This window comes from Lepus europaeus, chromosome 2 (assembly GCF_033115175.1).
Source record: "Lepus europaeus isolate LE1 chromosome 2, mLepTim1.pri, whole genome shotgun sequence".
Lineage (NCBI taxonomy): Eukaryota > Metazoa > Chordata > Mammalia > Lagomorpha > Leporidae > Lepus > Lepus europaeus.
The window spans coordinates 12,628,787-12,643,770 of record NC_084828.1 but is presented as its reverse complement, the minus strand read 5'-3'; the positions used below and the strand labels follow the sequence as shown (position 1 = coordinate 12,643,770).

The window sequence follows — 14,984 nt, the reverse complement described above, 5'->3', positions numbered from 1 at the left end:
CTTCCAGCTAATGGAGACCCTGGCAAGCAGTAGATGATGACTCAGGTCGTTGAGTTCCTGCCCCCTGCATGGGATACTTGTACTGAGTTCCTGGCTTCAGCCTACCCAAGTCTCAGATATTCGGGAAATGAACCAGCAGGTGAGAGCATCTCTCTCTCTCTCTCTCTCTCTCTCTCTCTCTCTCTCTCTCCCTCCAATTTCTGTCCCCATGCCTCTGAAATAAACACATAATTTTAAAACTAAAAATAATTTTCAAGGGGTGGGAATGATGACCAATACAAGTGGTTGGAGTTGAGAGGTGGGGCGAGTGCTGAGGCCCGGCAGGATTGGGAAGGTTTCTCGGCCTCTGGGAACTCAGGAACAAGCTGAGGAGGGGAGGTTCTGGGATGGCAGAGCAAGGAGCGAGCTCTCCCACGGGACTCAGTATCCTCCATCTACTCAGCTACCAGTTTCCAACTCCTCCTCCAAAAGACAAGATTGCAACAATTTTATCTTATTAAAGATCTTAATTTGGCTTGATTTGCAATTCTAGAATCAGATAGCACCCCGTTCTATGAAATAGAGTTCCTGTTCCCATGAGTCGAGCAGAAGGGGTTGGTTTTATAGACAGAGAAGGGCCAAAGAAAGCAGAAGCAAAGAACAAAGAGAACATTGGTTCTTCCAGAGTTTTCGCCTGTGAGTCTGGTTTCGCAGAACAGAGAACAGCTCAGTTTCACTTGGGTGAAGTGGAACCATGGCACGAGTGGCATACTTTTGATTTTTAGTCTGTTCTGTTGGAGCCCGTTCAAAACTGCTCTGTTGGAGCCTTGTTCAAAAAAATAGCCTCTGATCATTTTTACATAACATCTCTCAACTCCAGCCTTCTAAGCATTGAATAAGAAGAAAAAAAATTATAGTCAATTGGACAGATAGATACTGAGTTGCCTAAAAATATGAAAACCTGTACGACCCAGCCTAAGGGTGAGCTTTAGTGTCTAATAAATCTTTTGAAGTCAGAGATCCAATGTCTTAATCTTTTTATTAGCAAGGTCTCACTTGACCTTGAAATGGAACCTCTCTTGGGTCACATTTCTCTGCTGTTGCTGTCCTGGATCAACTCATTTGACCTTCAATTCCTAATGGAGGAGTCCTTGTTTCTTCTCTCTTGCTATAACCGTACACCTCTGTGTCCAACAAAAAATGGTTTACAGAGGTCATGTCTTAGCTGGTTCATTTCCTGCTGAAGTATGCATGATGCCAAGGGCAGCTCATCCAACTGGGAGTTGGGAGACCCTGCTGCCAATTTGGACTTGGTCTCTAATTGGCTGGCTTGAACGAGACATTAACTCTCTGGAAAAGAACCTGAGTGTGTGTGTGTGCGACATGAAAACACAGAGGGTGAGAGATGGTGATGGTAGCCGCAGATTGGAGAAAGCATTTTATTACAGATGTCAACCAGGGCAGCTGGCTTGCCTTGAATCCTTCTTGCCAGCTGAGTAATCAGTTATAGTTCAGACACACAAAAGAAGGGACGGTAAAGCACAAGTTTATTACAGTACAGTCCAAACAGGGCCAGTAGAGAGCACATGGCCCTCTTTTTTCCTGGATTAGGACTTTATTCCTGAAGTGTGAGGGATGATGACTGGTAATTTGGCCATGATGCTCGTGATGGACATTTTTGATTGACATCTGGGAACTGTATGCCTGGAGCTCTCTGCACGTGTGGTTTCCCAGCATGCATTGGGAATGCATACCATGGCAGGGGCAGGGGAGGTACGAAACCACAATGCTGATCATAGTATAATGATCATATTATGAAGCAGGGTCACTCCAATGTCAACCGGGTCTCACTGAGCGTGTGCCATAAACTAGACTTGGCTGGTTTGGCTGAGTTGCCACTTTATCAGAATACTTTCAGCACAAGGTGAACCCAAAGTGAGCATCTTAGGCGGGCCCCTGTCCCACCCCTGGATGATGGGTTTGTGGGCCCTCCCCAGTCACCTGTATCTGACTCTCCACCTGACAGAGAGTCCCCAAAAAGGGTGGCCATGTTACTGGAGAACATGAAGACAAGAAGCAAGGAGTTCATTTGCACACAAGGCTGGCATTGTACAAGGAGAAAGCAGAGAGAGAAGCAAAGTTGGATGAGAAAGAGGATGAGGAGTGGGAGAAGAGGGGTGGGCGGGTGGGAGGAAAGGCCACGTTTGTTGGCGCAGCAATAATGGTGCATGCTGGTGAGTGCCTGCTATGGACGGGGCGCTGCCTGAAGTGCCGTGCCAGCAGGTTCTCGTTTAAACTTCCCAACTCCCCGAGAGACACTTGCTGCAGTCGGTCCGCTTCCCAGATGAGGAAAGCAAGCCCAGAGAGGTTAAGGCGCTTGACACGAGCCACGTCGCTAAGAAGAGGTAGAGGCAGGATTTGAAGTGGCAATCAGGCTGCAGAATCCACACTCTGACCCCTACACGCTTCTGCCCCTCAATGAGGTACACCTGACAGGCAGGTGTAGCGCACCCTACGGGAGTGCTCAGGTGTGTGCCAGAGGTGGCGGTGTCCTTTTGTGACATTGCGCCTGATACGCCCCTAACTAGGAAGTAAGCCATTTGTGGTTCTATGAGCCATTCTAGCAAATCATCATCTCATGACCTGTGGATAGGGTCATGAGAATCCCCTACTTATATCCGGTTTATCAGGGGTATAGGTGACCATGTGGGACTTGTGATTGACTCTGAAGTGGGGCACAATCTCGCGGGACTCAGCACTCAACCTGTGCGGTCTGTGACAATTCCAGGCAGTTGGGGTCGGCGCTGTGGTGTAGTAGATTAGGCCTCCACCTGCAGTGCCGGCATCCCAGCTGGGTGTGGGTTTGAGTCCTGGCTGCTCCACTTCTGATCCAGCTCCTTGCTAATGGCCTGGGGAAGCAGTGGAAGGTAGCCCAAGTACTTGGGCCCCTGTACCAGCGAGGGAGACCTGGAAGAAGCTCCTGACTCCTGGCTTCGGATTGGCCCAGCTCCCCTGTTACAGCCATTTTGGTGAGTGAACCAGCAGATGGAAGACTCTCTGACTCTCTCCCTCTCTGTCTGTAACTCTGTCTCTTGAATAAATAAATAAATCTTAAACACACACACACACAATTCCAGCCAGTCAACGTCAGAATTGATTTAAATTGGAGCACACCCCATCAGTGTCTTCTGAGAAGTGGAAATTGCTTGGTGGGGAAAAAAAATCCACACCTGTGATGTCAGAAGGGTGGGTGTCTAAAGGTAAAGGAATTTGCTGCTGCTTTTCTTTTTTGTTGTTGTTGTTCTTATTTTTTAATTTATTTATTCGAGAGGTAGAGTTACAGACAGTGAGAGGGAGAGACACAGAGAAAGGTCTTCAATCCGCTGGTTCATTTCCCAAATGGCTGCAACAGCCAGAGCTGAGCTGATCCGAAGCCAGGAGCCAGGAGCTTCTTCTGGATCTCCCACATGGGGGCAGGGGCCCGAGGACTTGGGCCATCTTCCACTGCTTTCTCAGACCATAGCAGAGAGCTGGATCAGAAGAGGAGCAGCCGGAACTAGAACCAGTGCCCATATGGGATGCCGGTGCCGCAGGCGGAGGATTAACCTACTGTGCAACGTCACCGGCCCCTTCTGCTTTTCCAGGGTACCTTTCACCTCCTCCCTTTGGGGCCCACGAGCTCATTCCTCCCCAGCTGATCAACTGAGCCCCCTCAGAGCACCCCTGGGCATGGCTCAGGCACAGCAGGCCTGATCTAAGCCAGCAAATACATTGTCTATACAGTCAGCTCCCAGTTTTATTCTTGCAGTGTAGACCTGAGCAGGAACACGAGAAAGTCGGGATACTGGAGGGAAAGACTCCATAAAATCTGCACATTTTGACTTCCTATTCCCAAAGGCTGAGCTCTGGGGCCCCTCTCACGTTTAGCTCTGCCGATTCCAGACTTCTCGTATGTTCCATTTGCTCACGTCTGAGGCTCCCCGAGAGTGACTGCATGACTGGGAATCAGGCCCTGCGGAAACCAGAGGAATCCTCATCACTCAGGAGCAGCAGAGGGCTGAGCGGGCCCCAGAGTCCCGTGTCCCAAGCTCCCAGTCCAGGAGGGACCTGGGCCCAGATCAACAACCCCATTCATCTGACTCGTTGACTGTTAGGGTGGGGGTGGGGGGACTTCGACGAAAGCTGAGCTGTATACCCAGTTGGGACAGGGAGCTGCTTGGCCATGCGTGCATGGAGAGGTTTCAAATTCAGGGTCAACGTCACTCAAGTTCTGCCCTCAGATGCTGACCCTAAGCCGGTGACTTGCTGGTTGCTTAACAGCATGGAGAATTACCTCAGTGTAAGTCAAGGGCACGGCTGGGTTTTCATTTTGGATTTGTTCACTTTCCATGTATTGAAGGCAGTGACTGTCCTGTCCACTGGGTCCTCTCTGTCTCTCTCTCTCTGTCCCAGCATCTGCCTGCCTGCCCAGGTCTCTTACGCAGAGAGGCAGCGCAGAGAGGCAGCGGAGAGCTGAGCCTGAAGCCTGCTGTCCTGCCTCTCCAGCTCTGTTTGTTTTGGAGTTGAATCAAGAAGGGGCAGGATCAGACGGGCGGCCCCACTCCCTCCCCTGCACCGGGGATGTCAGGCTCCGGCCCCTGACCTTTGTTCCAGCCTGGGGCCTCCGATAAGTGGGCGGGTCTTGTGCCTGGAGACCCACAGACACACTTGGCTGAGTCCTCCACGTGCCCCTTAGGCAATCTCCTCCCGGGGGCTCGGCCCGGCTCCTGATGCGAGCTGGTGGCCGGGTGGGCGCGGGCTTCCCGGTGCTGTGGACATGGCCAACAGAACCAACAGCTCCACCCCGTACTACAGCTACGAATACTACCTGGACTACCTGGACCTCATCCCCGTGGATGAGAAGAAGCTGAAGGCCAACAAGCGTAAGTCAGGCTCCCTGCTCTCTCCCCGTTCCCCTCTTAGCTCTGGATGACGCCACCAGGCCAGGGAACACACAGATAGAATGAGCGGGGCTGGGGGGGAAGCTGGCTCCGCCGGTATCTTCAGTCAGGAGCCCGCAGTCGCCCTGCTGAGAAGCTAAGACGCTTTGGAATGCTCTTTCAAGGCAGGTTTTGTTTCCCAAGATACTTTTTAAACTGTTATTTTCATCTTTAACTAGTTTTTAACAGATTCAGTGTGCTTTGTTGATACAATTCTGAGAACAAAATGCTATTTCCTATTCTTTCTCCCTTTCTCTCTGCCTTTTTTTTAGCTTTTGATATAACATATTTTAAATTTACATTACAGTAAAAAGGCTTAAGGCTCTGCCCAATAAGAAGTTTAACGAGTGAAAAGCAGAAAGATCCTACCTTAGTGAGAATATAGATCATGGCCATAAACAATAATTGAATGAAAAAATGACCATTTCCCCCATATGCAGTAAATTTTATAGTCATCACAGATCATTAAAACTACAGGAGTATACCATTTTTACCCATTGGCTTGACAAAGGTACAAAACAAGGTTTTTGTTTGTTTGTTTGTTTGTTTGTTTTTAAAGATTTATTTATTTGAAAGGCAGAGCTACAAAGAGGCAGAGGGAGAGAGAGAGAGAGAGAGAGAGAGAGAGAGAGAGAGAGATCTTCCATCTGCTGGTTCATTCCCCAAACGGCCACAACAGCTGGAGCTGGGCTGATCTGAAGTCAGGAGCCAGGAGCTTCTTCCTGGTCTCCCATGTGGGTGCAGCTGCCCAAGGGCTTGGCCCATCTTCCACTGCTTTCCCAGGCCACAGCAGAGAGCTGGATCAGAAGTGAAGCCGCCAAGACTGCCACACTAACTGGGTTCCTGCCACCCACGTGGAAGACCTGCAGGCCAGCTTCCTAGCTTAGACCTCTCCCCTCTCTCCTTCTCTAATAAATCAATAAAGAATGGACATGAAGAATTTCAAGGAAAAGATGTTGTTTCTTGCTCATGCATCAGAGCTAGGAGACTACAGCCCACGGAGCACAGAAATGAGGGGAAATTGGGAACCCTTCCCCAGTCCCCAAGCCACGACTCTCAGTAAGGAAAGTGCCATCAGGGAGAGGGTGAGCGCCAGGCCCTGGTACTGATCACTCAGCTATTTGGACCTTAATAGCAGTTGTTCAAGTTGCACGTCTCAGGGTATAGACAAAATAACTCCCAGGTTGGCGTGCAGACCACAGAAAATCTACAATTTGGGCCGGCGCCGTGGCTCACTAGGCTGATCCTCTGCCTTGCGGCGCCGGCACACCGGGTTCTAGTCCCGGTCGGGGCACCGATCCTGTCCTGGTTGCCCCTCTTCCAGGCCAGCTCTCTGCTGTGGCTCGGGAAGGCAGTGGAGGATGGCCCAAGTGCTTGGGCCCTGCACCCCATGGGAGACCAGGAGAAGCACCTGGCTCCTGCCTTCAGATCAGCGCGGTGCGCCGGCCGTGGCGGCCATTGGAGGGTGAACCAATGGCAAAGGATAACCTTTCTCTCCGTCTCTCTCTCTCTCACTGTCCACTCTGCCTGTCAAAAAAAAAAAAAAAAAAAAAAGAAAAGAAAATCTACAATTTGAAGAAACTCGTCCCACTCACTGGAGATGCCAACAAATTCAACTCTATTAAGAGATCTGCCTGAAAAAAAAAATTTTTTTTTTTTTGACAGGCAGAGTGGACAGTGGAGAGCGAGAGAAAAAGATCTTCCTTTGCCGTTGGTTCACCCCTCAATGGCCACTGCGGCTGGTGCGCTGTGGCCAGCGCACAGTGCTGATCTGAAGCCAGGAGCCAGGTGCTTCTCCTGGTCTCCCATGCGGGTGCAGGGCCCAAGGACTTGGGTCACAGCAGAGAGCTGGACTGGAAGAGGAGCAACTGGGACAGAATCCGGCACCCCGACCGGGACTAGAACCCAGGGTGCCAGTGCCACAGGTGGAGGATTAGCCTAGTGAGCCGCAGCACTGGCCTGAAAAACTTTTTTTTTGCTTCAAAAGTATCCTAGTTCTGGGGCTGGCTCTGTGGAGTAGAAGGTTAAGCATCCACCTGCAGTGCCGGCATCCCATATGGGTGCTGGTTCAAGTCCCAGCTGCTCCACTTCTGATCCAGCTCTCTGCTCATGTGCTTGGGAAGCTGCAGAAGATGGCCCAAGTGCTTGGGCTCCTGTACCCACGTGGGAGACCCGGATGAGGCTCCTGGCTCCAGCCTGGCCCAGCCCCTGCCATTGAGGCCATTTGGGGAGTGAAAGTCTTCTCTTTCTCCTCTCTCTCTTTGTATCTGTCTTTCAAATAAATAAATAAATCTATTTAAAAAAAAAAAAAGACTATAGTTCTTTAGGAGATTCATTCCAGATTGACTCTGGAGGGTAGTGGATTCCACTTTACCCAAGTCTCTGAACACCCAGGGTCCATGACACTTGCACAGAGCTGCTCTTTCAAGCCTTTTTTCTTCCTGTTTGCATCCCCGAGGGCCCTGTCTTCACGTCTCTCTGGACTCAGTTATGGTTTTCTCTAGAGGAGAAGTTCAGGGCCAGACAAAGATCGCACCACATGGATGAGGTCATTGTCAAGGAAATGGACAGAAAGCTGGCTTTGTGTGTGTGTGTGTGGGGGGGGGGGCAGCCGGGAGGAAGCAGCCGTGGAGACACAAGGCGTGTGGACTCCCTAGCCAGCCCGCTGGGCCTGACCCCGAAGCTCCACTCAGATCCACATCTGAGGCTAGCCAGACTCAAGAACTGGAGGGGTGGCCAGGGAGAGCTGGGCCCATGGCAGGACTGCAGAGTTGAGGAGGGTGCTGGGTGGAGAGGCCTCCCCAAACTACCTGGGAGCGGGTGGCAGACCAAGCCTTGAGGGTGTGTCAGGGTGGCTGGAACAGCAAGAGGTAGGTAGGAACCTCGTGAACGCAAGGAAGGGCAAAGAGGGTGCCAGGACAATCGTCCTAGAAATGGAAACCCCTTCCTTGTGCCATCATTTAATAGGACCCATCAATCAGCAAGGAAAACAGCAACAGCGAGTAGATATTTTTCAAAAAGATTTATTTATTTGTTTGAAAGGCAGAGTTACTGAGAGAGAGAGGTCTTCCATCTGCTGGTTCACTCCCCAGATGGCCATGATGGCCAGAGCTGTGCTGATCCGAAGCCAGGAACCAGGAGCTTCCTCCAGGCCTCCCACATGGGTGCAGGGGCCCAGGGACTTAGGCCATCTCCCACTGCTTTCCCAGGTCATAGCAGAGAGCTGGATGGGAAGTGGTACCCATATGGGATGCCGGTGCTGCAGGCGGCGGCTTTACCCACTACACCACAGCACTGGCCCTGGGTTTTTTTTGTATTTTTGTTTATAAAGATTTATTTATTCAAAAGACAGAGTGAGAGAGAGAGAGAGAAGGAGAGAGAGACAGAGAACGAGAAATCATCCATTTGCTGGTTCACTCCCCAAATGGTTGCAATAGCCAATGCTGGCCCAGGCAGAAGCTAGGATCCTGTAACTCCATCGGGATCTCCCACGTGGATGGCAGGGGCCCAAATACTTGGGTCATTTTCCACCGCCTTCCCAGGTGCTTCAGCAGAGGGCTGGATTGGAAGCAGAATAATCGGGACTTGAAACAGCACTCTGGTAGGGGATGCTGGCGTCACAGCAGCGGCTTCATCCACTACTACAGCACCTGCCCCCAAACCAGCAATGAAGCTGACTGGTATCATCCGGGTGTCAAAAATGAAATATGATCTCATAACACAGCAAAAATGTGTGGGCATGTGTGTGTATGTATGTGTATATGTGTGTATCATGTGTGTATGTATGTGCTTGCATGTGTTTGTGTGCATGTGTGTTGACCAATTCGTCCTCAGAGGTGAAGAGGAACTCTGTCAATGTCTGGACAACAGATGTGCTTTAGGGAACTTAAGACTGGATGGCGAGTACCCGTGTTTCGGAGGCCAGTCTTCACTCGGGTCTTCAAGCTCCAGTGTGCGCATTGAGAAGGTCAGGTTCATTCCTGACTTGGTTAAAGACAAGTGATGCCGCAGACAGAGTAGCAGATGCAACAGGAGCTGATTTCTGTCTCAAGGAAAAGTCTGCAGGGCTGGGGTAGTCAGTGGGGCTCACGGAGTCCTCAGGGGCCCACCCTGCACCCCCATCCCGCATCCTCTTCTTCCACTGTGGCTTGGGCCATCACGGCTGTGTTCCAGGCAGTAATGGACTAGGAGAGGGCCCGCGTCCTGAGGTCTAGCCATCTCTGTCCATGGTCTTCCAGCAGCTGCCCTGGAAGCCTGCGCTCACATCTCATTGGCCAGAACCCTGTCACCTGGTCCCGTCTGGCTGCACAGGAGTCTGGGAAATGTGACCTTTATCACAGGCAGCCCCTTCCCAGTGGAAAACAAAGGCTCATAGCTGTGGGAACACAAGCGAGAGCACACCAGGATGGGCAGCCAGCTGGGACGCCACAGTCGCTTTGTTCACGTCGTACGTGTTCGTGAGCCTGCAGGATGCAGTCATATGACTGGCCACAAAGCCAGAAATAAGGACTGGAGTTCTGCAGGAATCATTTCACAGCCATTGAACAAGGCACTGCCATGGGTTTTAGATACATGGGTTCTGCCGTCCTCCCAACACCCTCTGCAACAGGTGCCATTCTCCCCCTTTTGCAGACAGGCGAACCAATGTAAAATCCCACCTTGTCCAAGATCGCACTGCTAGGAGACGGCTGAGCCGCCTGCCTCAGTGCTCGGGCTCTCGATAGTGTGTGTGTGATCAGTCCCCAAAAAGGGACAGATCTTGACCTTGACCTTCTAGGCTCCTGGGCCACCCTGTGAAAGTGTGTGGAGGAGCGCTCACCGTGCGTTTCAGCAGTTTTCACTCAACAACACTGAAGTGGCTCCCGGGAGGGCACTTTTCAAAATTTAAGGGAAGCACTTAGCACAAACACACAGCAGAAACTGCGCACGGATTTCAAAAAGCTTTTGCACCAAAATAAACGTGGGTAATCCCAGTTTCCGTGAACTTTTTTTTTTTTAAAAAAAGATTTATTTATTTACTTGAAAGGCTGAATTACAGAGAGGCAGAGGCAGAAACAGGGAGAGAGAGAGAGAGAGAGCGAGAGAGAGAGAGAGAGAGCGCATTTGCAGGTTCACTCCCCAATTGGCTGCAACGGCTGGAGTTGTGCCGATCCAAAGCCAGCAGCCAGGAGCTTCCTCCAGGTCCCCAACATGGGTACAGGGGCCCAAGAACTGGGCCATCTTCTACTGCTTTCTCAGGCCATAGCAGAGAGCTGGATAGGAAGAGGAGCAGCCGGGACTAGAACCGGTGCCCATATGGGATGCCCACACTGCAGGCAGCGGCATTACCCGCTATGCCACAGTGCCAGCCCCTCCATAAACTTTTTTGAAGTGCCCTCTTGCGAGCAGAGAGTTGGGTTAGTTTGCTGACTCCCAAGTTAGGATGAGAAATCCCCTAATGTGAGGTGAAGCCCCAGCCATGCCTTCCAGAATGTTCACCTTAGTTGGTGTCTGCTCCTCCCTGATCCATCAAGGTGCAGCCCAGCCGGGAGTGGGAAGGGAGAGAGGGAGGTGGGGGAAGGGAGAGGGGAGGGGAGGACAAGGCAGAGAAGGGGAGGCAAGTGGGGGGGATATTCTCCATAAGGGGACCAGCCTGGTGTCACCCCAGCCCCCACCCCCAGTGTTGTGAAAACAGGCCCGTGGGTGTTGCGACTCTTCCAACACTGGGGAGTGGCGGTTCTTTGCCCCTGGAACAAAGTGTTCTCTCTGAGCATCTATCTGGGTGAAGCTTCAGGACGGAGACAAAAGGAATGCGATTTCCTTGGCTGCCTCTCCCAAAAACACGATGAGAACAAAGTTCCTGGCGCAGCGCAGGGCAGGGCGAGCGGCCACCCAGCGAGCTGAAATCTCGCTTCTCTGAGGACACCGTGTTCCGGGAATGGTGGCCTCACATTTCCTGCTCTGGGCTGGAGAAGGGGGACCCGGAGCTGCTCAGTGTTTGCCCAGAGCCCCTGGGAGGACCGTGGGGGTGCTGCAGATCTCAAATCCAGCACCGCACTCTGGAGGAGGAAGAGTGTGCGACTGTACAAACCTGAAATCCCTCCCAGGGTGAGAGCCCACCCCCGCATCCCAGGAGCACGCGCACTCTGATACTGTGACGGCCCGGAGACTAAACGGGGACTCCGGGTGGGCACAGCAGCCACAAAGTTGGGGGCTTCGTGCAAAGGTCCTAGAGCTTAGGACAGACAACCTCACTTCCTGTTTCCTGGAGCCCAGGGTACCGATACAGTGTCACGCCCAGGGTGCCACCATCAGTTTCTCGGCTCAGGGATGGAGAGGAGATGATGATGTGCGAGCCAGGCTGGGGCTCTTTGCTGCCTTTTTATTTGTTTTAATGCTTATTCATTTATTTGAAGGTCAGAGTTACAGAGAGAAAGAGGGAGAGAGAGAGAGAGAGAGAGAGAATCTCCCATCTGCTCACTCCCCAGATGGCTGCAATGGCCAGGGCTGAGCCAGGTCGGAGCCAGGAGCCAGGAGCCAGGAGCTTCCTCCAGGTCTCCCACGTGGGTACAGGGGCCCAAGCACTTGGACCATCTTTCACCGCCTTCCCCAGCGCACTAGCAGGGAGCTGGATCAGAAGTGGAGCAGCCGGGACTCGAACCGGCGCCCATATGAGATGCAGGCACCACAGGTGGCGGCTTCACCCTCTGTGCCACAGCGCCGGCCTCCTCTTGGCCACTTTCAGTGGTGTGGTGGGTGCGGTGATTCCTCTGACAAATGCTCGCCTTTGCCTGACGCTCTGTTTTCGAGATTCACTGCGGGGTCCCAGCTGGGCTCTTCCAGGACCTCAGTTTCTCCCTCGCCTGTCTGGGGTCACAGAAGCTGACTCCTTTACTCCTTTTTCTGGAGCACAGTCGCCACCCACCACCCCCACCCGTGGCCCCACCTCCACAAACACTCAGTGGGGTACGGTCCTTCGTGTCCTCTTTGGCTTTCGACACAAGTTGTCTAGGCTCAGGTCAGCCATATGGTCTGCACAAAGATTCTCACAGCCTCTCTAAGTAGGAGCCTCATGCCCTGGGCCCACCCGGACACCCGCCCAGGAACACGAGCTATACCACGACAGTTCCCTAACAGCTGGCCCTTGCCAGGCCAGCCAGGGTCCACTTGGGGTCCCTAAGAGGCCAAGAGGGTTTTGTGGTTTCCCCCCTGCCTTGGGCCACACACACAGCAAAGAGTGCTGGCTGCAAAAAAGGTGTGCATTCCTTCTTGCCCCAGCCGCAAGGTGAGCCGTCCCCCGGAAAAGAGAGGGCAGCTCCTTCCTGGGTTGTCTGCTGAGCCAGGCACCCGATCGCCTCCAGGGCAGCCTGGGGGCTCAGGGCACACCCTCCTCCAGGTCTCCAACCCCTGGGGTCTCCCAGGCTGCTCGGGTCAGGGTCAACACCGCCTCCACTCCAGGACCTGGCGTGCGTGCGTGTGCCCGTCTGTCTTACTGCCCTGCGCTGCTCATGGCCTTTCTTCTGCCAACCTGCAGCAGGTGCAGCCCTGAACACAGACCAGGGCGCCATGCGTCTGCCTGCACTGGTCACCCACACAGACCCGGTGGCTGGCGGGTCCCTTCCCCAGGTCACTGTCGTGGGGATCCCCTCCCAGTGCTAATGGCAAGAGAGGCTGGGAGGGGCGAGGAGGGCTACACTCGGGCACTCTGGCCTCAAACCCGCACTGAGCCATTTCTGTTCCCCCCGCAGACTCCATCGTCATCGCCTTTTGGGTGAGCCTGGCCGCCTTTGTGGTGCTGCTCTTCCTCATCCTGCTCCTCATGTCCTGGTCGGGTCCCCCGCACGGGAGGTGAGTAAGAGGGGCCGGGGACAGCTCCGCAGTGGGGGTGCGGTCGGCCCCAGAAAGGGAGGATTCAGGGGAAGGAGCCGGGGACCGTGGACCGCAGACCACGTGGCTCCCCTTACAGTCACGTGCACATGATGGCGGCTCACTCACTCCGTGGCAGACTGCACAGTTCTCCAAGTATCTCCGCCACTTAGTGCAACTTCACTGCACGTGAAATCCAGACGGGGTGGATCTTCTATGGGAACAGGAAGTGGGTTACTGGATGCCCAGGGCTGGGGGGGGGGGGGGGGAGTGGCTGCTCTTTGGGAGGTGGGGGGTAATGGTGAAAATGTTGATTATGGCTGCACAGAGGACTGAATTGTACGCTTGGAACCGTGCAATTCAGCTCCACCCCCTGCAAAGATCTCTCTCAATGAAGCCGTAAAAAAGAACAAAGCCAACACTGACCCCACGTGTGGCTGAAGTCACGCCACCTGGCTCCCCCGGAGAACGGGCCCCTAGCCTGGGTACGTCCGGCCACTCTCTCAGGGGCTGCTGCCACGGCTGTGGTTGCACCGGAGGAAAAACGTGGGAGCTGCAAGAAGTGATTCAGACCCAGCTTGGGCCGTGTTCTTCCCGGTGCTGGAGGATTGGCTGCTGCGGCCCAAAGGACTCCCGCTATAGCGAATGGGACCAGGGGTGGGCAGCTGACCTGGAGATGAGCTGGGGCCAGCGAGACCGCCAGCTCTGCACCTGGGAGCTGGCGAGACAGAGCAGGAGGCCACAGTGGACCAGCGTGCCCATCACAGACCCGAAGCCTTGGGGAGCAGAAGCCAGGATGAGGCACAGGCGGCTGGGCAGCAGAGCCAAGCAAGCCGGGGAGGAGATGAGGGGCCCCGGAGAACCGGAGGGTAGCGCCCCTCCCTGATAACTCGTAAATTTACAGGCACCTCCGGGGGTCTTCTCCACTGCCCGCCTCTCCACCCGCAGCGACCCACCCACCAGGTCTACTCCCTTCCGGTCTGCTCCGGTTACCTCGGGGACAGTTTGTGAAGGTTGTCAGCCAGCCCCACTCGGGGGAATGTTCTCGGCCCCAGCAGGCTCACAGCGGCTGTCCCTGCCAAGCCCAAGTTCAGTGGACACTACAGCCCTTGTGAGCTAGAGTTGTTTTACTTTTTCCAGACTTATTATCTATTTGAACGGCAGAGTGATAGAGACAGACAGATTCTCCACCTGCTGGTTCACCCTCCCCAGGCCTGAGTTGGTTTGGGGTATGGGATGCCACCGCTGTTCTGATACATGGCTGGATACAAGGCCAACCTGCCCAGCCCCCACAGCAAACAGCTAGAGGAGGAAGTGACCTCGAGGGCGAGGCGGAGGCCCAGCTCCCGAGAAAGCCCAAAGCCCGGCTCCCTGTCTTCTGCTTCCTCTGCAGCTCTCGGCTCTGGCCTGGCCTCCCCTGGGGCTTGCCACTCCCTGGGCCATGCAGGCAGGAGCCAGGGGAGCGCCCAGCTGTCTCCTCTGATGCCGCCTCCCCTTCTGCTCTGTCCACAGGAACAGCCCTCAGCCCCGCCACCCGTGCCGGTGGAGCCACAGCCTCCCCCTCCCCTCCTGCCTCCGGCCGGCCCACCAGGACAGGGTCAAGGAACCCGGAGGCAGGGCTGGCGCCAAGCAGAGGCTGCCGTGTGACGGCCCCCCAGCTTTGCCCCCTACGGCTGCCACAGCCCACCCCACGCTCATCCACGGGGGACCTCGCAGCATCAGCTGACATCAGGAGCAGGTGCCGCGAGCACACCCAGGAGACACAGCCTCGCCACTGTAGAACCGAGGCCAGTGATCGGCACCTAGGCCCAGGGAGCTGGGGGCCCCCAAGCCGCCTGGCCACACCCAGGTCTCTACAGCCCACTCACAGGCAGTAGAGCGCGGGGGGGCCCAGGGCTCGCCGAGGCAGCGCAGCACAGCAGCTGGCTGAGGCTTGCACACGGCCCCTCCAGCGTAGGGCAGATGCCCCGGACGTGACTGGTCTTACTTAGAGTGTGTACTCTGCTGCGTTACTGACCGGGTTCAGGGTACTTAAAGGAAAGGGAAGGGAAATAAAATGTATGCGCATGGAGATGAGAAACCCTTGTGTTTTTAGTTCCGATTATGCCACTTCATTGTTCCTTCCGGAACATTTTTTTCGGATTTACTTTATTTATTTGAAAGGCAGAGTGAGAGACAGAT

The 14,984-nt window shown here is 54.2% G+C and overlaps 1 protein-coding gene across 1 annotated transcript; it reads left to right on the top strand.

Annotated features, from left to right (window-relative positions):
• The first annotated feature begins 4,672 nt into the window (after positions 1-4,672).
• Positions 4,673-14,869, top strand: MRAP (melanocortin 2 receptor accessory protein). Its single transcript, XM_062175422.1, has 3 exons — positions 4,673-4,901; positions 12,686-12,785; positions 14,316-14,869. Exons 1-3 carry the CDS (start codon positions 4,796-4,798, stop codon positions 14,527-14,529), a joined length of 420 nt encoding a protein of 139 aa, XP_062031406.1. The 5' UTR covers positions 4,673-4,795; the 3' UTR covers positions 14,530-14,869.
• The last annotated feature ends 115 nt before the right edge of the window (positions 14,870-14,984 follow it).